The 26,137-nt window shown below is 44.1% G+C and overlaps 2 protein-coding genes across 5 annotated transcripts; one reads left to right on the plus strand and one right to left on the minus strand.

The window, feature by feature from the left end:
* Positions 1-390: 390 nt before the first annotated feature.
* On the plus strand, positions 391-21,671 carry ints4 (integrator complex subunit 4). The gene is made up of 24 exons (XM_083984994.1): positions 391-523; positions 1,519-1,713; positions 1,891-2,008; positions 3,116-3,222; positions 3,320-3,431; positions 3,624-3,709; positions 4,640-4,690; positions 5,590-5,678; positions 5,818-5,938; positions 6,948-7,019; positions 7,120-7,294; positions 8,065-8,270; positions 9,015-9,157; positions 9,267-9,382; positions 11,364-11,497; positions 12,517-12,683; positions 13,387-13,480; positions 14,885-14,965; positions 15,052-15,182; positions 15,280-15,339; positions 17,942-18,101; positions 18,811-18,954; positions 20,635-20,755; positions 20,845-21,671. The coding sequence occupies exons 1-24, from the start codon at positions 470-472 to the stop codon at positions 21,021-21,023; spliced, it is 2,916 nt and encodes a 971-aa protein (XP_083841120.1). The 5' UTR covers positions 391-469; the 3' UTR covers positions 21,024-21,671.
* A 79-nt stretch (positions 21,672-21,750) lies between these two features.
* aamdc (adipogenesis associated, Mth938 domain containing) lies at positions 21,751-25,501 on the minus strand. 4 transcript variants are annotated; one of them, XM_083985032.1, is made up of 4 exons: positions 25,456-25,501; positions 23,934-24,076; positions 23,209-23,304; positions 21,751-22,359 (listed from the first exon to the last, which is right to left on the minus strand). In XM_083985032.1, exons 2-4 carry the CDS (start codon positions 24,063-24,065, stop codon positions 22,219-22,221), a joined length of 369 nt encoding a protein of 122 aa, XP_083841158.1. In that variant the 5' UTR covers positions 24,066-24,076; positions 25,456-25,501; the 3' UTR covers positions 21,751-22,218. The 4 variants fall into 4 exon arrangements, with proteins under 4 accessions (XP_083841158.1, XP_083841157.1, XP_083841159.1 ...); XM_083985031.1 differs by having other exon boundaries at positions 23,934-24,079; positions 25,456-25,490; XM_083985033.1 differs by lacking the exon at positions 25,456-25,501 and adding an exon at positions 25,378-25,401.
* Positions 25,502-26,137: the final 636 nt, after the last annotated feature.

Below are 26,137 nucleotides of genomic sequence, written 5' to 3' on the forward strand. Positions count from 1 at the left end.
AAAAAAGTTTCAAAATAAAAATAAAAAAGTAAAAATTTTCTAGAAATTAAAAAAAAAAAAAATCTAAAAAAAGTGGTAAAGTTTCAAGAAAAAATCGGGGACCCCCTTCAAATCCCTCAAGGACCCCTAGGGGTCCCCGGACCCCACGTTGAGAACCACTGGATTAGACTACTGGGGTTTTTGTGGTATTTTGCAAGTAGAACAAGCAGGTTGATGATGTAATGATCTTTGTTGTTCACATGATAGGAGTGGAACCCAAACAGCACATTCACTAAGAGACACACTATTCTGAGAAATAAAAGTACAAACATCTTACCAGAAAACACTACAGAAACAGGTCAGACCTCTCAGGCGGCGGAAACAACGTCATTTCCAAACGCGTTTTTAGCTACGGGATTCAAAGAGGGACAATCTGGTGCTGCAGCTGAAGAGCGGAGCTAGCCTCGGCTAACTAGCTGTTCACCACAACATGGCAGCACACCTGAAAAAACGAGTGTATGAGGAGTTTTCCAAAACGGTACAGGTAAGCAGGCGGAGCTGTGACTGCTGCTGGCTGGGGACTCGAACCCGGGACTGTTACCCTGACAACTCACTCACTCATGCTAATGCTAAGTGGCTAACGACCGTAACAAGCAGTAACAAGCAGCAACAACAGCCCGGAGCAGCTCAGTCTGTTGTGTTGTTTGACTAACAACAGCTGAGCTCCAGTCAACAACAGCCTAAAGAACACGTTAGACAGCACTGGGGTCAGCTAACTACACTATGTACACAGTGTGTGGTGTGGTGTTGTGTTCAACAGTCCGTATTGACACTTTGTGTTGAGGTGCTGTCATGCTCTGCTACGTCATAATATGATCAAACGTTTATTATGACTTTCTATGAACTATGACGGTTATCATAGTCAATCAGAAGACGTAGCATTTTATTTGACATTGTTTTGGATTATTACACTGTGGAAAAATTAAATCCAAAAAGTTTCACACAGTAGAAAGCATCCTTTACTGTGCTGTTGTTCAGTGACTGTGTGGTTGTGTTGTCACTGTTGTTACATGCTCTCCCTGCAGCTGTTTGCCTAACACATTTCATTTATTAGTATAGATAGATAGATAGATAGATAGATAGATAGATAGATAGATAGATAGATAGATAGATAGATACTTTATTAATCCCAAAGGAAATTCAGTTTCTCAGCTGCACAATAATAGTTTATTTGAAGTGGACTATTATTCATGAACATACAAAAACAATTATTTGATGTAGATATGCCAGATTTCGCTAGAGAGCTCATTTCAATCCATAGTCTGTAATCCGTACACATGTGTCTAATGTGGTACCTTCAACATCTCTACAGATGGTAGTTTTTGAAGGAACTCATATGAGGCAGTGCCGTAGTAATAAAGGAAGATTGAGGTTTTTGTCTGCAGAAAATATCACACTATGAGGAAGCCATTGTTTTATTATTATTATTTATTTTTCTCCATAAATAATGTTTCAAATCAAGCTTTTGCATTCTGACAGATTCCCCATGAAGAAGCTCCGGCCAAGAAGTTACGTCTGTCCAAACCCAGTAAATCTGCGGCGTTGCACATCGACCTGTGTAAAGCCACCAACTCCACCGACGCCCTGCAGTACCTGCTGCAGTTTGCACGCAAGCCTGTGGAGGCGGAGAGTGTGGAGGGTGTGATCCGGATCCTGCTGGAGCACTACTACAAGGTAGAGGACTACACAGGAACATCCCTGCAAAGCTGGAACAGTATAGATTGTTTGTTTTGTTTTGTTTTATTGTTTACAGATCTGTTGTGCGCATACATAGTCTATAAAGCCTCTGTCTGAAGCTGTGTGTCATGTGAAAGAAATCAAACCGCTGCTGCTGTTGCTGTTCTCTCCCAGGAAACAGACAACTCAGTGAGGTTGAAGATCGCCTCTCTGCTGGGTCTGCTGTCCAAGACTCAGGGCTTCAGCCCCGACTGCATTGTAGACGACACCATCAACACACTCACCAATGAGAGTAAGCTTTCTTTACACACACATGCACTTTAACCCTTGTGCCTGGTCCTCATTTAGGTTCACTCTGACCCGGGGAGAACAAAAGTGTCCACGGAAAAAACGCCATAAACATACTATATGAAGATTGCAAAAAAAACTAAAAATCCATCCAAATCAGGTGTTACTAGTCCAAGACTGGTATAATCCCCCCTCAACAAATCCAGTTTGCATTCAGTATATTGTAAATATCCCTCTTTTTGTGTAGTTTTTTTTTAGCCAATCTTGGTCATAGGACCCTATATACTGGCATTTAAGGGGTTAAAAGTCTGAAATTAATTGAATATTTATTAATATATGTATGCAAAAAAAAAACAACTGGAAAAAACCTTTTTTTTTATTTTAATTTCTTTCTTCAATTCATACATATCATACATACACATACAAAAACATACCCTCTCATACGTGCATATACTGATTAATACAAAAATAATCAATGATGTTACTAATCTTAAAATTGATAATAAGTAATAATGACATAACACAAGTATCAAGAGAGTAATGGAATGAAAGTAAAGTAAATAATATATTATAATAATAAAAACACCAAAAAAACACAACAACAATGGAGAAAGAAAAACACACACTCATACGCACATACAAGAAATCTTAACGTACACTTTTTTTATGGTGTTTTTTCCGTGGACACTTTTGTCCTCATCAGGTGTAACCTTTTTGAGTTGGGCTAGTTGGGTGGACCCCAAAAAAAAATTGGGGGGGAATTCCAAAGTGAAAAATGACTTTTTTACCAAACTTGATGGTAATAACCCTCGAAAAATAAAAATGAACATCTTTGTCCACATCAGGCACAAAGGTTAAATTCATTGTCATTCTTATTCTTCTTTACTTTTACATTCAATAAACCTGAAAGACATCCTGTTGTTGTATGTGTTAGAGACAGAGACAGAGACAGACAGGGTTTAATGGAAATCCCAGTTATTCATTCATTCATTCATTCATACCCCAGCAATGCATTGACACATTTCATAATAAAATAAAATAAAATTTAGTTAAAAACGTGTTGATCTTCCAACTAAAAGAACACACACAATAAGAGCTGCTGTGTCTCCAGAGTCCCACCAGGTCCTTGCTCAGCTGCTGGACACTCTGCTGGTCATTGGTTCACAGCTACCTGAGAGTCCCACACTCAGACAGAGGCTCATCGAGGTGGCCTGCAAGGTAACACAGTACAGTACACACACACACACACAGTGCTCATCATTACGTGTTTGCTCTTGACAGTGAAACACTTGTGTCTCTTCTCTCTCCTCCTCAGCACCTGTCTGATACATACTTTGGGGTTAGGAACAAGTGTCTCCAGCTGCTGGGATGTCTCGGCATGGTGGACACTCCTCTGAACAAAGACGAGGGACCGGGCACATCCATAGGTGTGGCCCTTTTTCATTTCATGGAATGATATGAAACTTTTTCCTTCTTTAGTGTAGGAAAAAGTGTTCAAGACACAGATGTGAAATGATTTTCATAGATGTTTATTTTTGTGTCATTCAACCCCTGTAGTTCATGATGACGTTTCCAGTTGTGGTGTGACATGTTACCATGGTTTTGTTGTGGTGTGTTAGGTGGAGTGAGGGATGTCCAGAGCATCATCAGTGACTACTTTGGAGACCAAGACCCCAGAGTTCGCACTGCAGCCATCAAAGCCATGGTAGGACACCACTGAAACCTGCACTCAGCAAAAAAAAACAAAATCTTTATCTATGTATTTAAAGGGATATTTCAACATTTTAGCAAATTGGCCTATTGCCATAATCCCTATAGTTTTAGGAGTAGGTTCATTACCTTTAATTGTCGGTGCAAGCTATTTTTAGATTGGCGGGGCAGAGAGGTGAGCTCTGTACGCTGCGTGGCATTTCCGGCTTTCACTCATCAAACTCATCAAATACACAATCCAGCAACTCCACAACGCTCTGGTGGACAAGTTGTGACCTGCATATTCACCACGCTATGAGATAATAACACAACATTATGAGGCTGAGTTGTTTTCAAGGCAAATGCAGCCGGAACTACATTCTGGACACGGCTGCTGGGCGAAGTAGTTCTGAGTAGTGTTACATAACTATACGTTATTATCTCATAGCGTGGTGAATGTGCAGCTCACAACTTGTCCACCAGGCGATGTGGAGTTGTTGGATTGTGTATTTGATGAGTTTGATGAGGGAAACCAAGAAATCCCGTGAGTCTCTGTAGCGTAGCTCTGAGCAGCTCACGGCTCTGCTCCGCCGTTCTAAAAATAGCTTGCACCGACAATTAAAGGTAACAAAACTACTGCTATGACTATAGGGATTATGGTGATAGGTGAATTTGCCAAAATGTTGAACTCTCCCTTTATGACTCAAGGGTTGGAGTGTGTGCCGAACTGCAACTCCTTTCATTTCTATGTACTTTGTGTTTCCAGTTGAATGTGCTGTGTGCAGCTCTACAGTCAAATCAGATTCTATCCATTGGAACAGTTGTACCTTGTCTGTGTCCCTCAGTGTTGATACAGTGGGTGGGTGGGGGGGGGGGGGGGGGGCACTTTATATGTATTCTCTGAGTACACCTCAGCTCATTGGGTTTGCTCTTGACTCTTCTCCAGCTTCAGCTGCATGAGAGAGGAATGAAGATCCATCAGATCATCTATGAGCAGGTAACAGCACTGTTTAACTGTGTTCACTTACTGGTTGGCTACAGTGTCAACTGTATTTCTCTATGGCCATATAGTTATACAGTAATGATAATAACAACAAATGTCTGCCACCAGGACGGTGTGGATTGCTGTTGATTATGAGGTTAAAGGGATAGTAGCATTTTTTTAAAAGTGGGGTTGTATGATCTACAAATAGCCCCTAAGTACTTTAATTGCAGTAGAAGACTCTCTGCACTCCTCCCGTTAGCAACGCCAGCCCATAATAGCCCTGCCCAGAGATTTACAACATACAGTGTTGTGAACAGACCCAAAGAAACGGCCTATTTTCACGGCCTAAAAGAGGTTTTACCTGAAAAAAAATACACAGTTCCATTGTTCGCTATAATATAATTTTTTCCAGCCCCTCAAAGTGCAGGAAAAACACAGTTTTTATTTGGAGCTAACCAACTGCTGATCGGCGGGCGCTAACCCTGGGCGGAGGGATACGTGAGTTGGTTAGGTCCAAATATAAACTGCGTTTTTCCTGCACTTTGAAGGGCTGGAAAAAATTATGTTATAACAAACAATGGAACTGTGTATTTTTTTTCAGGTAAAACCTCTTTTAGGCCGTGAAAATAGGCCGTTTCTTTGGGTCTGTTCACAACACTGTATGTTGTAAATCTCTGGGCAGGGCTATGGGCTGGCGTTGCTAACGGGAGGAGTGCAGAGAGTCTTCTACTGCAATTAAAGTACTTAGGGGCTATTTGTAGATCATACAACCCCACTTTTAAAAAAATGCTACTATCCCTTTAAGGATAAAAATATCCTGAATGATACTGTGCTGTATTTGTGCGTGTGAAGGTGTTAAAGTGGTGAATGTGATTGTCAGACTGAAGCTAAGTGTTAAACGGTGTTGTCAGGCCTGCAGGCTGCTGTCAGACGACTATGAGCAGGTCCGCTCTGCAGCCGTGCAGATGGTGTGGGTGCTCAGCCAGCTGTACCCAGAGAGGTGAGAAGACTCTGACTTCCTGTCGCTGCAGGCGAGGCGTCAGCGCAACGTTCACGTCTACAACAAGCTGGTTGTGTGTCTGTTGAATGCTCCCATACAGTCAGTGAGAGTGTGACTGTGTTCTCTCTGCTCCAACCAGCATTGTGCCCATTCCATCGTCCAATGAGGAGATCAGACTGGTTGATGATGCTTTCGGGAAGATCAGTCACATGGTCAGCGACGGCTCCTGGATGGTTCGGGTGCAGGCTGCCAAAACATTGGTGAGACCAGAACACACTGTTGTGACTCTTTATCAAGTCTGAATAAAACTATAAGACACACTGGACACCTCAATGGTACACATCTATTTATAACACACAGATAAAGTACCTGAGGCTTAAAGGGATACACCAACTTTTTTTTCCGTGTCTTGCCTCACTCCTGAGTCCATGACCAGCAGATAGACACCATCCTTTTGACTGTGCGTGCAGTAACAAGGGAGATACGGGGAAAGCTGGCGCACCACTAATTAGCTTAGCTCAAACGCTGGAAGTGTATGGGTAGTGTTAGTCTGCCTCCTACCCCAGCCAAAATCAGCAGTCAGAAGCTGATTTCATTTTAGCTCTAAACTCTGTAAATATATCACTTTATCAACATTTCAAACATGTTTAGGCGAGAAAGTAGCCGTTTAGATCAGCAGTGTGTCGTTAATTTGTCTAAATACCAGCTGTTTACAATTTTGTTCGGACGAATTCGGCGCTACTCAAGCTAGCCGTTGTGACCAACGCACTTCCGGTTACTTTCACAAAATAAAACACCTGTTGCCCTTTACATACAGAAAACCATGACGATAGAATTAGTGCTTTTACTTTGAAATAGGAAGCTAACCTACCCTCGATGTAGCTAGCTTCAACCAAAATAAACCGTCTTAGCTTGAACCCTCCGTTTTGACCGATCTCGTCCCATTACCGGCATTTGACCGCTCAAGATGCCTTACCGGAGAGCTTTGTCAGCTCTGAGACGAAGATCGCCCCGTTTAGAGTTGCTGAAGAGTTTCTCTGATGACTTTAGGTGGAGGCAGGCTAACACCTATACACTTCCAGCGTTTGAGCTAAGCTAATTACGGGCGATACGGCTCTATCTCCCTTGTTACTGCACGCACAGTGGAAAGGATGGTGTCTATCTGCTGGTCATGGACTCGGGAGTGAGGCAAGACACGAAAAAAAAAATGTTGGTGTATCCCTTTAAACATAATACTTTATAGTGAAACTGTGTGTGTGTGTGTGTCAGGGTTCAATGCCGCAGGTCAGTCCTCACTTTCTGGAGCAAACCTTGGATAAGAAGCTGATGTCAGATCTCAGGGTGAGTGCCTGCTTCCTCTCAAGTTGTCTGTTGTAGAAAAGCTCTGGAGGTGGATCAGGACAGCTCCACTCACCCCCCCCCCCCTCCTCTCTGTGTCCAGAGGAAGCGTACAGCCCATGAACGGGCCAAGGAGCTGTTTGCCTCTGGAGAGTTCTCCTCCGGCAGGAAGTGGGCAGACGACGCCCCTAAGGAGAAACTGGACACCAACACCGTCAACCTGATTGCCTCAGGGGCCTGTGGGGCCTTCGTTCACGGACTGGAGGACGAGATGTTTGGTAGGGGGGACATGTTTGAAAGCAGATGTGTAAAGTCTGGTACATTATATTTGTTGATTTCTAATCAAGGAGGAGATGATATGTATCGACGCCTCAGAACTTATTTCAGTTGCTTAAAGGAGAATTCCGACCATTTTTGACCCCTACATCGTTGTCCTGATGGTCACCCAGTGTTGGTGGGGCAAAAAACGCGACTAAAATTGATGCAGGCTAACCGGAGTTACCATGGCTACCTGGCGCTAGGGATAGCGACAACGCTAAAGTATGGGGGCAATTCTTTCAACCACAACAAACACTCAGAAAACAATCAAATATCTATGGTACATGACTGGAATCCTTATGACACACCACTGAACTCATATAGTGTACAGTATAAACTTTGTGTTTTTGCATGTAATCACTCACCCATAGATATTTGATTGTTTTTTTAGTGTTTGTTGTGGTTGAAAGAATTGCCCCCATAGGTTAGCGTTGTGGCTATCGCTAGCACCGTCTAGCCATGGTGTAACTCTGGTTTGCCTGCATCAATTTTAGTGGCGTTTTTTGCTCCAACCAACACTGGGTGACCATCAGGACAACGATGTAGGGGTCAAAAATGACCGGAATTCTCCTTTAATTGAGGTTTTCAATGTGAAGCTTCTCTCCTTTTGCCTTTTATTCCACATATGTTGTCTCACTGTTCCCTAAGGTTTTACAGTGTGTGTTGGTATGGTAACCACTCAGCAGGCCAGAGGCGGTGATGTGATGTTGAACTGTATCTGTATCTTCAGAGGTCCGTATCGCAGCGGTGGAGGCCTTGTGCCAGTTGGCTCGCTCGTCTCCCAGCTTCGCCGAGAAGTGTCTGGACTTCCTGGTGGACATGTTCAACGACGAGATTGAGGAAGTGAGACTGCAGTCCATCCACGTGCTGAGAGAGATCTCCACCCACATCACGCTGAGAGAGGACCAGCTGGACACGGTGCTGGCCGTGCTGGAGGTACCTGAACGCAGCCTCTGTGTTCTCTTACACAGTGGTTCTCAACGTGGGCTCCGGGGACCCCAAGGGGTCCTTGAGAAATTTGAAGGGGGTCCCCGATATTTTCTTGAAACTTTACCACTTTTTCTAGATTTTTTTAATTACTTTTTTTGTTTTAGAAATTTGACCACTTTTTTCTAGAAAAATTTTCCTTTTTTATTTTTATTTTGAACATTTTTTACAAGAAATTTTACCACTTTTTTCTAGAATTTTTTATTTTACCACTTGTTCTAGATTTTTTTTTTAACTTTTTGTTTTAGAAATTTTACTGCTTTTTTCAAGAAAATGTTTACTTTTTTATTTTTATTTTGAAATTTTTTTACGAGAAATTTTACCACTTTTTTTCTAGAAGTTGTTTTTTTTTTTTTTTTTTTTTTTTTACACTTTTTGGTTTTAGAAATTATACCGCTTTTTTCTAGAAATGTTTTACTTTTTTTTTTTTTTTTTAATTTTTACCACTTCTTCCTAGAAATGTTTAAATGTTTTTGGAGAAATTTGACCACTTTTTTTCCAAAAATTCACGCCATTGGCCCTAATTTAAATGTATAAGAAAGTGATGTTCTTCAGTCCCAGTCTGGTGTTTACTTCTAAATTTGGTCCAATGGGGGTCCGTGGTCTAATTTGTCTCAATTTCAGGGTCCTTGATGTACAAAAGGTTGAGAAGCACTGCTCTAACACACTGTGATCTGTCCCGTCTGTCTCCAGGACTCCTCTCGTGACATCAGAGAAGCCGTCCATGAGCTCCTGTGTTACACCAACGTCTCCACTAAAGAGTGTATCCAGCTGGCTCTGCTGGATCTGCTCAAGAACCTCAACAAGTATCCCACTGACCGCAACTCTGTCTGGAAGTACGACTCTGTCTTTCTGTGTGTTTGATGATGATGATGATGGGAAGTTGTGGAAACTGTGTTGATGAGCTGATGATTGATTGATATTTTCTTTTGACTTGGTCCTCAGGTGTCTGAAGTTCGTGGGTTCCCGCCACCCAACACTGGTGCTGCCGCTGGTTTCTGAACTGCTGAGCACACACCCATACTTTGACACTCCTGAGCCTGATATGGATGATCCAGCCTGTATCCTCCACAAGCCTGAAAACCCTTCAAACACACACATATGCAAGTCAGAGGCAGATACACATCCACTTGTAAACGTCTAGTGCCTGAGTAGCAGCTCACGACCATACTGAGCCTCACAGCCGTTACTGTACTGGTGCTGGTGGAGTTATGGTCTGTCATTCGGCGGCTCAGCCTTAAAGGTTTGCAGTTCCATATTATATTCTGACTGCAGAGTAAAGTATTGACGAGGGTGTGAATCCCAACCCTCACGACCATTCAATAGACAACAAAGTCCATGCTGCTGTTTTGATTGGAGTGGATTCAAGGAGCAGGAGGATGAGATGAGATGATTAACACTCACAAAATCAACTAAGATATCCTTAGATATTTTTATTTCTGAGCTCAGCCAGATATTTTTAAAGGGATAGTTCAACATTGTCAGTGCAAGCTATTTTTAGAACGGCGGAGCAGAGCCGTGAGCTGCTCAGAGCTACGCTACGGAGGCTAATGGGATTTCTTGGTTTTCCTCATCAAACTCATCAAATACACAATCCAACAACTCCACAACGCTCTGGTGGACAAGTTGTGACCTGCACATTCACCACGCTATGAGATAATAACACAACGTTACCAGACAGAGTTGTTTTAGAGGGAAATTCATGCAAAACCGCTGATCTGCGTTGCCTTCAGGGACAGTTTTTCATCAAGCAGTCTCTGCATTTACCTCTAAAACAACTCTGTCTGGTAACGTTGTGTTATTATCTCATAGCGTGGTGAATGTGCAGGTCACAACTTGTCCACCAGAGCGTTGTGGAGTTGTTGGATTGTGTATTTGATGAGTTTGATGAGGAAAACCAAGAAATCCCATTAGCCTCCGTAGCGTAGCTCTGAGCAGCTCACGGCTCTGCTCCGCTGTTCTAAAAATAGCTTGCACCGGCAAATAAAGGTAACGAACCTACTGCTATGACTATAGGGATTATGGCAATGAGCCAATTTGCCAAAATGTTGAACTATCCCTTTAAAATGAAAACAGCCTCTGGCCACATTCTGCTTTTTTTTTGCAACATTTTTCTAGAAAAGAAAACTGAAGCAACAATTAAGTGGGATTTCAGTGTGAACTGGCTGCAAAGTGCATATCATACATTCTTTAACCCTTCTATGTCTGATCAGTTTTCATTTTGGATGAATGCTAGTGACTCCCTTACCATTAGGTCACTATATCAATGTGAATTGGTGTATTGTTCCATCCCTAGTCTACATTAGGGCTGTCAGTTTTTAGAAAAATGAGGTTCGAACGATTATTGAATGACCCGTAATTCGTTCGGATATATTCGAATATTACCCCCCCCCCCGCGCAGCACGCACAGTCGCGGTGTTTTATTTTGAAAATTGACCGGATACTCTCGTTGTTTCATGTTTGACTTCCGGCCCAGCTTGATGCGATTGCTCGCGGCTCTCACACAAAATAGACCAGACGCTCCACGGCGCGAGCCGGCCGCGGAGGTGCACGCCGCGAGACCACACCAGCGGTTAATATGGGCACAGAAAGTAAACTGGCTCCGCTTCTCGGCTGTTCGCGGCCCTTCCGCGTCCGGTGGACGTTCCGCGGCGCTATGCAGGCACCGGGCACTGCAGCCAAAGACGGTAAATAGAGTATCTTTGCTGCAGCCTGCATATCGAGCAGGTCAATACTGCTCGAATACGAACTTTCCCCCCCACATTCGAACGAATATTCGAATGTCGAATAAAAAGTGACAGCCCTAGTCTACATAGAGTACACTGAATGAAGACCCAGAAACCATAGGCAGTAAACCATGGCTCAGTCTTGATCCAGTCATATCCGGTCTGGTCCAGTCAGCTCCATGTAGAAGATGTGTTGCTCTCATGTTGTCATTACCAGAGCGTCTCTAACACATGGGCTGTGTATGTAGTGTGTGTTGGTGCTGGGTTGTGTCAGGTTGACCTCTGACCTCTCCTTGACTCTGGCCGTTGCTCTCAGACATTGCAGTGCTGGTGTTGGTGTTCAACGCTGCCAGGTCGTGTCCCACCATGCCGGCTCTGTTCTCCGACCACACCTTCAGACACTACGCCTACCTGAGGGACAGCCTGTCCCACCTCGTCCCGCCGCTCAGGGTGAGCACTGTTGACACCAGTATTATTGGCTGTTCATAGCTGCAGCCAGGGAGTTTCTGTTTTCATCCTTGTCTGTCTTTTAGTTTGGGGGTACATTTCCATTTCTATTAGTTCTTTAGGCTACTGCTTCTCAACCTTTTGTACATCAAGGACCCCTAAATTGACACCAATTAGACCACGGACCCCCATTGGACCAAATTTAGAAGTAAACACCAGAAATACACAAATATTTGTTCTGAGACTGAAGAACATTACTTTTTTATACTTTTAAATTGGGGCCAATGGCGTGAATTTTTGGAAATATTATAGAGAAATTTCTGGAAAAAAGTGGTCCAATTTCTCCAAAAACATTTAAACATTTCTAGGAAGAAGTGGTAAAAATTCTCAAAAAAAAGTAAAAAATAAAAAAAAGTAAAAAAAATTCTTTAAAAAAGTGGTAAAATTTCTAAAACAAAAAAGTTTTTTTTTTAAATCTAGAAAAAAAAAAAACTTCTAGAAAAAAGTGGTAAAAAATGTTCAAAATAAAAAAGTAAAAATTTTCTAGAAAAAAGTGGTAAAATTAATTAAAAAAAAAACTTCCAGAAAAAAGTGGTAACATTTCTAAAACGAAAAGTTTAAAAAATCTAGAAAAAGTGGTAAAATAAAAAAAATAAAAATAAAAACTTCTGGAAAAAAGTGGTAAAATTTCAAGAAATAAGTTGGGGACCCGCTTCAGATCTCTCAAGGACCCCTAGGGGTCCCTGGACCCCACGTTGAGACCCACTGCTTTAGGCCATACTGTTTGAATCTACTGAAACCAAATAACTATTACTATTATACTACTACTACTATTATATCCCAGTTTTCTAAAATCCAAGCTGACACATTCAGGTCACATGTTCCACAGCCAAACACATGATCACACAAGACGATAACTCTATCAACTCATGAGATGAAACAAGAGCATCTACAATGTTGTCCCTGTCTCACCTGGAGTTGTTCCTGTCTCACCTGGAGCTGTCCCTGTCCCTGTCTCTCAGCTGCCGGGCAGGAAGCAGGTGTACGGTCTGGACTCGGTGGACTCGGGATGTGGTTCAGGTTCTGTGGAGTCAGCCCAGCTCTTCCTCCAGCAGAGTCTCAACAGGGTCAGCACCATCCAGAACCTGGAAGCACCCGGAGCTCAGGACCTGCTGGACTTCACCATACGGTATCCACACGCATGCACGCACGCACGCACGCACGCACGCACGCACGCACGCACGCACGCACGCACACACACACACACACACACACAGCCCTGTGCTTTCCTTCATGTTTTCTGGATAATTGTAACTTTACTCAGCACATGTTTGATGTGGGAGCTCCAGAAATGTCTCCGAGGGTTCTGTAAGTTTGCAAGTGACTAACAAAAGGCTGTGGTCATAGTTTCATTGTGTTCACTGCAAAAACTCAAACTCTTACCAAGAACATTTGTCTTATTTCTAGTCGAAACAATCTCATTCTACTTAAAATAAGACTCATCACATTAGAAGTCGCTTATTTTTAGACACTTTTTACTTCTTTCAAGCACATTTTCACTTGGAATAAGTAGAAAAATCTGATAGTGGAGCAAGTTTTTCTTTCTTATTAGAAGCACAAAAAAACTTGCTTTCACTGGCTGATTTTTCTACTTATTTTAAGTGAAAATTAGTTTGAAACAAGTGAAAATTATCCAAAAACAAGATCATTTTTAGGTGATGAGTCTTATTTTAAGTGGAAAGAGATTAGTTTAGACTAGAAATGAGACATTTTGACAAGAAATAAGACAAATATTCTTGGCAAGATTTTGGGTTTTTGTTATTGGTAGAGCTCAGTAAGATGAGTGTTGACTGCACTGTGGAGGCTGAGGCAGAGTTTGTCCTGTGTGTCAGAGACCTGCAGCGTCTGGGGGAGCTGCAGACGGAGCTGGCTGGAGCAGCGGACTTCTGTGCCACGTTCCTGCACTGCCAGCTGCTGCTCATCAAGGTACCACTCTCTTCTGCTTTGTGACTTCCAAGTGTTCTTTGTTTCTTTCTTCTTTTTTTTTTAGAACTTTTAAGTAACTAAATAATAAAATTAATAGATAAATAAAAAGGGGAGAGAAGGAGGGGGATTAAAATTAGTTGCACGTAGCTGTTATTCCTTTGTCTCCACTGTCCAAAGGTCTCGTCTAACGCTCCTGGTCTGAACCTGCAGGTGTGAGAAATCAACAGCTTACAGTCTCCTGTTAAAGTGATAGTTTGGCAAATTGGCCCATTGCCATAATCCCTATAGTCATAGCAGTAGGTTCATTACCTTTAATGGTCAGTGCAAGCTATTTTTAGAACGGCGGAGCAGAGCCGTGAGCTGCTCAGAGCTACGCTATGGAGGCTCATTATGGGATTTCTTGGTTTCCCTCATCAAACTCATCAAATACACAATCCAACAACTCCACAACGCTCTGGTGGACAAGTTGTGAGCTGCACATTCACCACGCTATGAGATAATAACACAACGTTACCAGACAGAGTTGTTTTACAGGGAAATTCATGCAAATCAGCTGATCTGCGTTGCCTTCAGGGACAGTTTTTCATCAACAGTCTCTGTATTTCCCTCTAAAACAACTCTGTCTGGTAACGTTGTGTTATTATCTCATAGCGTGGTGAATGTGCAGCTCACAACTTGTCCACCAGAGCGTTGTGGAGTTGTTGGATTGTGTATTTGATGAGTTTGATGATGGAAACCAAGAAATCCCATGAGCCTCCGTAGCGTAGCTCTGAGCAGCTCACAGCTCTGCTCCGCTGTTCTAAAAATAGCTTGCACCGACAATTAAAGGTAATGGGCCAATTTGCCAAAATGTTTAACTATCCCTTTAACTTGTATTTTTTAACCACATCATACCATATTTGAAATGTTTCTCTCATAATTGAGTTTTCACCTTTAAGATCTGTAAGTTCTTTTCCACTTCACCTTGATGACCCAGGCCTTCCATCTGGCACCAATACACTACGTATTTTAGCCTTCCAAGTTTTAAAGGGATAGTAGCATTTTTTTTAAGTGGGGTTGTATGATCTACAAATAGCCCCTAAGTACTTTAATTGCAGTAGAAACCTCTTTTAGGCCACGAAAATAGGCCGTTTCTTTGGGTCTGTTCACAACACTGTATGTTGTAAATCTCTGGGCAGGGCTATTATGGGCTGGCGTTGCTAACGGGAGGAGTACAGAGAGTCTTCTACTGCAATTAAAGTACTTAGGGGCTATTTGTAGATCATACAACCCCACTTTAAAAAGATGCTACTATCCCTTTAACATGGTGTGAACATGCTCCAGACATTAGACATGATTAGTGGAACAGAAGTGTGCGTGTCCAGGTGAGGATCCTCATGTGTGACCCTGGCTCTGGTTCCTCAGGCTCTGCAGGAGAAGCTGTGGAACATGGCCGTCCCTCTCTGCCCCAAACAGAACGTCACAGCCACGGCAGCGGCTCAGCAGGTCAGCCACTCCTCCCACACCACGGCATCATCGCCACGAGCCACGAGCTTCACATGGCTCACTCTGCTGCTGCTGTGTGTTTTCAGATCCTAGAGGAGACCTACAAGCTGGAGTTTGTGTACTGTGGTCTGGAGAGCAGGCAGGTGGCCGCCATACATCACGTCCGCCTGCAGGCCAAAGCCCTGCAGCTGGTCCTGACGGCCCGCACCAGGCAGGGGTCGGTACACACACACACACACACTGTGACCAACATGTGGATGACATCTGTACACACAGACTCACTCAGCGACCGTGTGTTTGTCAACTGTCTCCAGGTTGGATCCTCTCATCAGCAGCTGTGAGAAGTTCCTGCAGGATGTGGAGTCTTTTCAGAGGTAACGTCGTCATCTGTCATTTAAACCTTTATTTAAAGGGTTAGTTCAACATTTTGGCAAATTGGCCCATTGCCATAATCCCTACAGCAGCCTACCTACGTAGCAGTAGGTTCGTTACCTTTAATTGTCGGTGCAAGCTATTTTTAGAACGGCGGAGCAGAGCCGTGAGCTGCTCAGAGCTACGCTACGGAGGCTCATGGGATTTCTTGGTTTCCCTCATCAAACTCATCAAATACACAATCCAACAACTCCACAACGCTCTGGTGGACAAGTTGTGACCCGACATTCACCACGCTATGAGATAATAACACAACGTTACCACACAGAGTTGTTTTAGAGGGAAATTCATGCAAAACCGCTGATGCGCGTTGCCTTCAGGGACAGTTTTTCAGCAAGCAGACTCTGTATTTACCCTGTATTTACCTCGAAAACGGCTCAGTTTCGTAACGTTCCGTTATTATCTCATAGTGTGGTGAATGTGCAGGTCACAACTTGTCCATGAAAGTGTTTTGGAGTTTTGGGATTGTGTATTTGATGAGTTTGATGATGGAAACCAAGAAATTCCTTTAGCCTCCATATACCCCTTTCCCACTGGCCAAAAAACCCGTTTAAACCCGCTAACAATCGGCTTTTGGTGGCAGTGGGAAAGGCACACCGAGCAAGTCGTTTGACCCGCGTGGGTCGGCAAGCGACGCGGGTTAAAATCGCCTTTAATCGGCTCGGCTCCGAACGGCTTGCAGTGGGAACGCCAGACCCGCGTCAACCCGCTAATTTACGTGATGACACTGAACGCTACGTGACGCCACGTCATCGCGCCGGTCGCGTCTCATATCACGTACCAAAACAAAGCTCTGCTCCGCTCTGCTCTCATCCGAGACTGGGATCAAAACATCAGAGAACACTGACCAAAAACGATAGAAAAAACGAAAAGAAAAGAAGCGACAGTCTGTTTAACTGACGTGTTGTGCCGCGGACGTCCGTCATCCGGCCGCAGCAGACTCTCTGTCCTCCGCGGTCCTGGTGCTCCAGGTCAGCCAGCCAGAGAGTCTGCCTCGGCGGACGGACACTCCGCGGCGGGCGGCTGTGACATGACTGTGTGTGTCTCTTGCACCGCGGATGAGAGCGGGGCGACTGGTTTATGCTCTGTCTGTCTGATCCCTCAGCGGGGGGTCAGACTCGGCTCATTTTGGTCAATGGGAAAGGGGCCAAATGCCGATTGTTAGCGGGTCGACCCGCGTTTAAAAAACCCGCGTCGACCCGCTAATTTTAGTGGGAAAACGGCTATAGTGTAGCTCTGAGCAGCTCACGGCTCTGCTCCGCCGTTCTAAAAATAGCTTGCACCGACAATTAAAGGTAACGAACCTACTGCTATGGCTATAGGGATTATGGCAATGGGCCAATTTGCCAAAATGTTGAACTATCCCTTTAAACATGGAGCCTCAGCACTGCTTCTCTGACCAGCCCTCATGTTCATTTGTAAAGACACTGAGAAGATGGAAAAGGGAATGTTGGTTTTAGTTCTAGACTGTAGCTCCATTCTAAACACACGAGGAACATTATGGAGCTCTGGGAGTCTTTACCTACAGAGGTGCTGAGCTTCTTAAAGGGGAATTGCAATTTTTTTACAACCTTGACCTTATTTCATAGCATAAAATCCGATCATTTACTCACCACCGCGTATATCCGTATAATGGAGTCTACAGGGCAGCAGAATGCAGCCTCGAAATAACACATTATCTGCAGAGAAACTCCTTCATTTCACCAATATTTAGTTATGATAGGCTAGTGCTATTCCCCTCTGAGTCCGGGGTTAGCTGTTATCAACATCCGGGGTCTGTAGGTTGACCTACTGACCTCTGACCTGGATGATGTCATCTCTGAGCGCTACCGGTTGGTTTCTGCGTGTTTCTGACTTGTCAGAACAAAATGAGCAGCTGGATGAAGTTCAGCTTCCACAGGCTTCCTCTCCTCAACCTGGACTCACTAAAGCTCCGGCTAGTTGAGAGAAAAATGGACCTGAATGCCGAAGTGGAATGATTATTATCAGAATGAGCCGGGCAGCGGTCGGAGATGACATCATCCAGGTCAGAGGTCAGTAGGTCAACCTACAGACCCCGGATGTTGATAACAGCTAACCCCGGACTCAGAGGGGAATAGCACTAGCCTATCAGAACTAAATATTGGTGAAATGAAGGAGTTTCTCTGCAGATAATGTGTTATTTAGAGGCTGCATTCTGCTGCCCTGTAGACTCCATTATACGGATATACGGCTCTCGGCTGGAGCTCATTTCATCACAACCACTTGTAATGACACCAAATTTATCTGGGTGAGTAAATGATTGTATTTAATGCTAGAAATAAGGTCCAGATTGTATAAGATTGTAAAAAACAGTAATTCCCCTTTAAGATTGAATCCAACCCTGTCCCTGCAGATGTTTGATATATAGGGCCAACCTGGATGGGGACTGATGGTGATGAAAATGAAAATGAAACTGATGAACCTATGCTGGTTTAAAGAATAGTCTGCTTTAGATAGTGGAGTGTGTGTTGCAGGATTGCCCCGGTCCTTACCGGCTCCGCCCTGTGCTTTCTGCCCCTGCAGGCTGTTTGTGACGGAGCTGCCCCACCTCCAGGACAGTTTTGTGGACAAGCTTTTGGAGCTGATGCCGCGGCTGTCGTCGTGTAAACCAGTGGAGCTGGTGAAGATCCTCCAGACCACCCTGAGGCAGAGCGGCCTGCTGCAGCTCAAACTGCCCCAGCAGGTGGGACAGATGATTCTGAACCGTTGGAGTTGTGGAGTGGGTTAAAGGGATAGTTCACCCAAAATTCATTATCTACTCACCCTCATGTCAACTAAGAGCTGTGAGAATTTTCAGAGTCCTTCGTTCCTTCTCTGAGTTACGGGGGGGTCCGCGCAGCAGTATTTGTCCATATAATGGTTGTCAATGGATACTAACTTTCTTCGTCCAAAAAGACACACCAAAAAACATCCAAATACCTCCACACAGCTCGTCTGTAATGTCCCTCTTGTATTGAAGCCCCGACATGAGAAATTGTTCCGAAAAAAATTAAATAAGTCTATATTTTAAGCTTGTTTGTAGCGGAAGCTCCCAGTGTCTCAGTTCACTGCTCTTCCTGACTAGCGGAACAGTTTCTCATGTCGGGGCTTCAATACAAGAGGGACATTACAGACGAGCAGTATGGAGGTATCTGGATGTTTTTTGGTGTGTCTTTTTGGACGAAGAAAATGTCCATTGACAACCATTATATGGACAAATGCTGCGCGGGCCCCCCCTAACTCAGAGAAGGAACGGAGGACTCTGAAAATTCTCACAGCTCTTAGTCGACATGAGGCTGAGTAGATAATGAGTGAAATTTGAATTCTGGGTGAACTATCCCTTTAAAGAGCTGTGACCCAGCAGCAGCAGTGACTCGTGGGTTAACTGATAACCTTTGCTCTGCGGCTAACAGATCCATCGGGCCACAGCCACCATCATAGAGCCGACGGGGGAGTCTGACAACCCACTGAGGTTCACGTCAGGCCTGGTGGTGGCGCTAGACATCGATGCAACGCTAGAGCACGTCCAGGACCCACAGAGCAGTGTCAAAGTGCAGGTCAGTAAATAAACACTCACTTTTTTAAATGGTGCTGAGCTCTTCAATACAGTTCAGCATCATATATGATGTAAACCCTTCATCAAGGGGGCGACGTAGAGCAGACGCCGCATCAACAGAGGTTCTGGTCCTCGCTGCAGCAGCCCCAGGTTCAATTCCACCGGGTGGTCCTTTTCTCCCTGTCACCCCCCCTCCTCCTCCCCCCCTCCCTGTCTCTGTCTCTGTCCACCTGTCCTCTGGAAGTAAAAGGCCAAAACATGCTGACAGGATCCTCATCAAAGGGACAAACTGAACGTAGATAGAGTCCTATTGACATTAAAGTCATTTAATAGACCTAAAGAATTTGACCAAGCGTATGAATTTATTTTAGAAATGTATTAACTATGATTCATCACATTTATCACACAACTGACTGTAGAAAATAACATTGACTAAATCCATCAATTCAAGGAGATGACGACTCTATGAAGTGAAGTTTTATGCCTCAGTTTCATTTTATTATCTTTTAATTAGCTTGACTTTAGCTTAGCTTTATCGGTGTACATGATTTTATCATTGTTTTTAATAGTAAATGTTTTTTTTTATGAATGATATTATTTTATATCATCACATGACGGTGAGTGTGTAAAAGCACCAGCAGAACTTAATCCTGCTCTAGACCAGGATTGACCGGCAGCATAAGTCACCATGGTTACAAGGCTGAAGGCTGGCATTCAGTTTAACAGAGTTGAGGCCCAGGTTGATGATGGAAGTGAAGTCGGAGCTTAGCTGGAACCATGGTTTCCATGGTAACCGGGGTGGAGCTGATCTTATGGAACTGATTGATGGGAACAGAGCGAGACGAGGCTTCATGGAACACCCCGAACCAAGAACAGGATCGTCACGGAGACCACTGCTGTGCAAATATGAACCACATTCCATAAGAACACGGTTGTTTGTTTACAGCAGTGTTCTCTGGCCTTGACTGAATCAGATCAGCTCATACACAGTTTGGGTTCAACTGAAATAAGAAGAAATGATGTGTTGTCAATTCAAAACCACCTAAGTTCTCTGCAGTGGTGGACAGTAACGGAGTAAATTTACTTGGGTACTGTACTTAAGTACATATCCAGAGGATTTGTACTTTACTTGAGTATTAGATTTATTCGGTACTTATTACTCTTACTTGAACATTTCCAAGACAAATATTTTTACTTTTACTCAAGTTACTTTCTAGGAAGGCTGAAAAGTACTGGTTACTTTCAGGTCTTTTTCTAAAATCCTATTGGACACAAGCTGTGTTTGTCAAAGAAGGAAACCCTAACCCCTAAAAGCAGCACATCAGTGCAGCTGCTTTCAAAGAGTTCATTCTCACAAACAAGAGTTAAAAGCTCCTTAAATTCATTTAGAAAAAATTAGAGTCATTCATTGATGTGAAAAGTAAGAGATGTACTCTTACTCTTACTTTGACTTAAGTAAATTTAAAAGCATGTACTTTTGGATACTTAAAAGCAAGTACTTTTTTACTCTTACTCTAGTAACATGTGGACTGAGCTACTTTTACTTGTAACGGAGTAAATTTTGACCAGTAGTATTTGTACTCTTACTCAAGTACTGGGGTGGAGTACTCTGTGTATCTCTGCTTCTCTAGAGAGGTTAGGTCCATATCCTGGTGTTAACAGCAGCTCTACATGTCTGTAGGTTCTGTATCCAGACGGCCAGAGCCACGTCATCCATCCTAAACCTGGAGACTTCAGGAAACCCGGACCTGACCGACACCGGCTCATCACGCAGGTCTACCTCTCACACACGGCGTGGACTGGTGAGGCTCACACTCAGCTTCCTCTTCACTCTTCACCCTTCACAGGGACACACACACCCCCCCCTCACTGTGTCTCCTGTCTGTCTCAGAGCCGTGTCAGATGGAGGTGCGCCTCCTGCTGGCCTACAGCTCCTCCTCCCCGGCCTGTAAACAGGGATGGAGCGACGGCGGCGACGGCATCCCGCCACCAGAGGCCGCCGTGGAGGGAACCATCCCCTTCAGCAAGCCGGTCAAAGTCTACATCATGCCCAAGCCTGCCAGACGCTGACACACACCAACACAACAACTGAACTTCTACACCGTCACTCAGCCTTGTTGAGTGACACACATACAAGTCATTAGTGTCATTTGTACAAGGAATATTTTTGTACTCTTGTTTCTCATGAAGACAAATGTGATGGAGACTCGTTGTCACATTTTATTTCCTGCAGCAATAGCAATACATTTTCACTTCTGGATATTTATAACCTTAAAGGGATAGTTCAACATTTAGTCAAATCAGCCCATTGCCATAATCCCTATAGTCATAGCAGTAGGTTCATGACCTTTAATTGTCGGTGCAAGCTATTTTTAGCTTTAACAGCGGAGCAGAGCCGTGAGCTGCTCAGAGCTACGCTACGGAGGCTCATGGGATTTCTTGGTTTCTCTCATCAAACTCATCAAATACACAATCCAACAACTCCACAACGCTCTGGTGGACAAGTTGTGAGCTGCACATTCACCACGCTATGAGATAATAACACAACGTTACCAGACAGAGTTGTTTTAGAGGGAAATTCATGCAAAACCGCTGATGCACGTTGCCTTCAGGGACAGTTTTTCATCAAGCAGTCTCTGAATTTCCCTCTAAAACAACTCTGTGTGGTAACGTTGTGTTATTATCTCATAGCGTGGTGAATGTGCAGCTCACAACTTGTCCACCAGAGCGTTGTGGAGTTGTTGGATTGTGTATTTGATGAGTTTGATGAGGGAAACCAAGAAATCCCATGAGCCTCCGTAGCGTAGCTCTGAGCAGCTCACGGCTCTGCTCCGCCGTTCTAAAAATAGCTTGCACCGACAATTAAAGGTAACAAACCTACTGCTATGACTATAGGGATTATGGCAATGGGTCAGTTTGACTAAATGTTGAACCATCCCTTTAACATCACCGACTGTCTTTAAAGAAGTTGTCAAAGGTCAAATAGTGTCTGTGTGGTTTATCTTTACAATGAGGTCAAGGACACAGCTGAAGTTGTTCCTGATTGGACACAGATGTGAGTCTGGATCCAGATCCAGATCTACTATCACACAGTAGTTCTCTGTGCTCCTCTAGTCTGCCAGGGGATCAGCAGCGTTCCCGTCTTCCCACTGGCTGTAAGCAAGCAGCTGAGAATAAAGAGCCATACTAGACTACAGGTGACCCTCATCTCCTGTAGGCCGTCTCGGTGTGTGTGTGTGTGTGTGTGGCGAGATGAGGGACGTCCTCAGCAGGTGGAGTGGAAGACCCCGCCCACCTTGGCTCCCGTTCCCGCCAGCTTGTTGTATTCAGCAACAGCCTTCTCCGTCTGGAAGACCCTGACGTCCACACCCTTCTGCTTCACAAAGTCCAGAGTGGAGGGGGGCACCTGAGAGGAGACAGACACACACACACACACACACACACACACACACTGGAGTCATGTCCACACTGGACATTGAGGAAGGAAGACCTTCAACTGAAGTACAGACCTGCAGGACCCAGACTACATCTGCCTTCATTTTACACACACTAATTACAGGAATTCTGTTCACAAAATGAAAAACAACAACTTAAAGGGATAGTTCAACATTCTGGCAAATTGGCCCATTGCCATAATCCCTATAGTCATAGCAGTAGGTTTGTTACCTTTAATTGTCGGTGCAAGCTATTTTTAGAACGGCGGAGCAGAGCCGTGAGCTTTTCGAGGTAAATGCAGAGACTGCTTGATGAGAAACTGTCCCTGAAGGCAACGCGCATCAGCGGTTTTGCATGAATTTCCCTCTAAAACAACTCTGTCTGGTAACGTTGTGTTATTATCTCATAGCGTGGTGAATGTGCAGGTCACAACTTGTCCACCAGAGCGTTGTGGAGTTGTTGGATTGTGTATTTGATGAGTTTGATGAGGGAAACCAAGAAATCCCATAATGAGCCTCCGTAGCGTAGCTCTGAGCAGCTCGCCGCTCTGCTCTGCCGTTCTAAAAATAGCTTGCACCGACAATTAAAGGTAACGAACCTACTGCTATGACTAGGGAATATGGTAATGGGCCAATTTGCCAAAATGTTGAACTATCCCTTTAAACATGCATGTGAACTCAACAACCCTCACTTCCAGTTGAATAAAAGACTAAATCTGAGCGGTCCATGTCAGTCCCATAAACTGCTGCCATGTGATCTAATGTCTCAGTGGACCTGTTGGACAGACTGGACAGACTGGACAGTGTGTAGGAGCTTCTACCTGCAAAGCTTCACTCATGCCTCTGCCAATAACCAGCAGGTCCACCCCCTTGTTCAGCACCTCCTCCAGATCGGCCGGTTGAACTCCTGGACGGTGCTGCACAAGGAAAGTCCACTGTTATTACTGGAACTAGAATTCTGCAGTAGCTGTAGTAGTGGGACAGGTCTCTGGTGATCCAGGTGGACTGGGGACCTACATCTGTTTATACAGTCACATTTTGACTTGTCTTCATTATGGCAACAAGAACATGACATAAATCATTTCAGCTGAAGTATTAAAGGGATAGTAGCATTTTTTAGGAAAGGAAAAACGCAGTTTTTATTTGGACCTAACCAACTCACGTATCCCTCCGCCCAGGGTTAGCGCCCGCTGATCAGCAGTTGGTTAGGTCCAAATAAAAACTGTTCCTGCACTTTGAGGGGCTGGAAAAAAATTATATTATAGCGAACAATGGAACTGTGTATTTTTTTTTTCAGGTAAAACCTCTTTTAGGCCATGAAAATAGGCCGTTTCTTTGGGTCTGTTCACAACACTATGTTGTAAATCTCTGGGCAGGGCTATGGGCTGGCGTTGCTAACGGGAGGAGTGCAGAGAGTCTTCTACTGCAATTAAAGTACTTATGGGCTATTTGTAGAGCCACTTTAAAAAAAACGATACTATCCCTTTAAAGTCAGGTTTCAGTAGTAGTGTTAGACGGAAGCTTGACTGATCCTGTTCACACTCACGTCGGTCCCGGTCTCCCTCCAGTCCCAGGCCCGGCTGCCTCCAGGCCAGACCTTACAGTCCTTGTAGCTGGAGGAGCAGCCCTTCACCTTCATGTGGCCCCAGGACAGGGAGGCGATCTCTGGAGAGGACATGGCTCTGAGCCCTGCTGGAGGACAAGGCAGGGACACAGACATGAGAGTGAGGAGTCACGTGCCGATTTGAGCAGCCAGTCGGCCATGATGGAAGGAGACGCTATCGGTTGCCAGGGGCAACACATCAGAACAGCACAGAGACGGACTAAATTCTAGCTCTTTTTTGCGCCAACAGATCAACAAATTACAAGAAAGAATACGGAGAAAGTAAATCACTGGAGCAGTTTTTAACACAGCAGTGATTTCCGGCATTGTAAAACAGTAAATTACGGAGTAGACAATTTTGTTTTGCCCATAGACTAGTATGGCTTTTGCCACCGGAATCCTTCCATCATGGCGGAGAAGGGGGGCGGGGCTCTGACATGGATGTATTAGGGCTCTGAGCTGTGACGACAACTCCTCACTCTCAATACTGTTACAGGCAAGGCTGCTTACTAATCATTGGATTTCCAGTTAGGACCTAACCTGAGGGTTGTATAGTTTAGTTGTTGTTTACATCCATGTCTGTCCAGTAAAGTCAGTTTCATATCTCTGGATCACAACACTTTTCTTATGAAGTTTATTGGCAACCTAAAGCTTTGTATGTGAGCAGACATGACGTAGCAACAACACTTCATCTTGATTGGCTGTATCGTCATGCATATTTGGGGTAACGTGTTTCCGGTTTGTGCACAATGAACAGCTACATAATAATATGCAGGAGAAGAAACTGAAACAAAACATATTTAACAGGCCAACATGAAGTCATTTCAAATACATAAACAAACCTAATTTTTCAGATTGACTTATTGTGTTGATGTAGCCTGTTGTTTCACTTCCTTTTCGAAAACGGCAAAACATGGTGTTTTATTAGTCAATTTGCGGTTATGAATATTAGCTAAAAATAATATGAAGTAATTTCTATAATATTGATGAAATTGGGAGGATGGGACTGAAAAGAAACCAAACAATACAGTTTGATCCGCATGACGACAGATGGACGCCCAGCGTTTGGTTGACTGTTCTAGTTAGTTAGCAACGTGCTGTTTCTGCTCTTTGTTTTTACCGCTGTAGTTTGTCTTGATGAAGTGACAGTGAGTAACACACACACACACACACACACACACAGACACACACCAGCTGAGATTGACATTAACGTCTGTCGGGTGCAGCAGCCAAAACACCGGAGTCAGTTCTGCGGTTGAAACCACCGACTTGTAGCTCTGCTCACTGACTGACTGACCGTCTGTGTGTGTGTGTGTGTGTGTGTGTGTGTGTGTGTGTGTGTGTGTGTGTGTGTGTGTGTGTGTGAACGGCCACTGAGCAGACAGACAGTCAGTTGTCGCATTAAACAGCAGGTTAAAGCCGCGGTCGTGTTGTTTTCCTGAGGTTGGACAGAGCTGCTGCTTACCTTGTTGTGTCGGAGCAGTCTGGTGGTCCAGGCCACGCCCCCTGCTTACACCACGCCCCTAGAGCACTGGAATAAGAGAGTAACGACACGCATTGGTCCAATGGAAGCGCCTCCTGGTGGAGGAATATGGGTTTTGCAAAAGCGCCCAAGAACTGACATCTCTGCATTGTTGGTGAATGAGCAAGTGTGGTGTTTTCAATAATTTAAGGACATTTATAGATCACCCACGTTAATAGCATCATTGAGGATCCTTTACAGATAAACATTAACACATAGGCGAGTAAAAAAACAAAAACAAAAAAAATTGTTGTCTACATTAATGTTTCAATCTACATTTTGTAATAATCAAATTATAAGTATAATTTGATATGACCAAGACATCTAAAAACAAAAACACGGCCGTTTTCATCAATTTACAAGCAAGTGGGCAACACACATACATTGGAGTGAATGAGTTTTCTGGGCGCTTTTGCAATACCAATATCCTGCCACTCGGGGCGCAAAACCCTTACCACGGGAGTCAATGGTGGTGTCCTTACTCTCTTTTACAGTGCTCTACCCTCACTCAGCCAGTCAGACTTAAAGGAGAATTCCGGTCATTTTTGACCCCTAAATCGTTGTCCTGATGGTCACCCAGTGTTGGCAAACCAGAGTTACACCATGGCTAGACGGCACTAGGGAT

Source organism: Trachurus trachurus (assembly GCF_905171665.1).
Source record: "Trachurus trachurus genome assembly, chromosome: 13".
Lineage (NCBI taxonomy): Eukaryota > Metazoa > Chordata > Actinopteri > Carangiformes > Carangidae > Trachurus > Trachurus trachurus.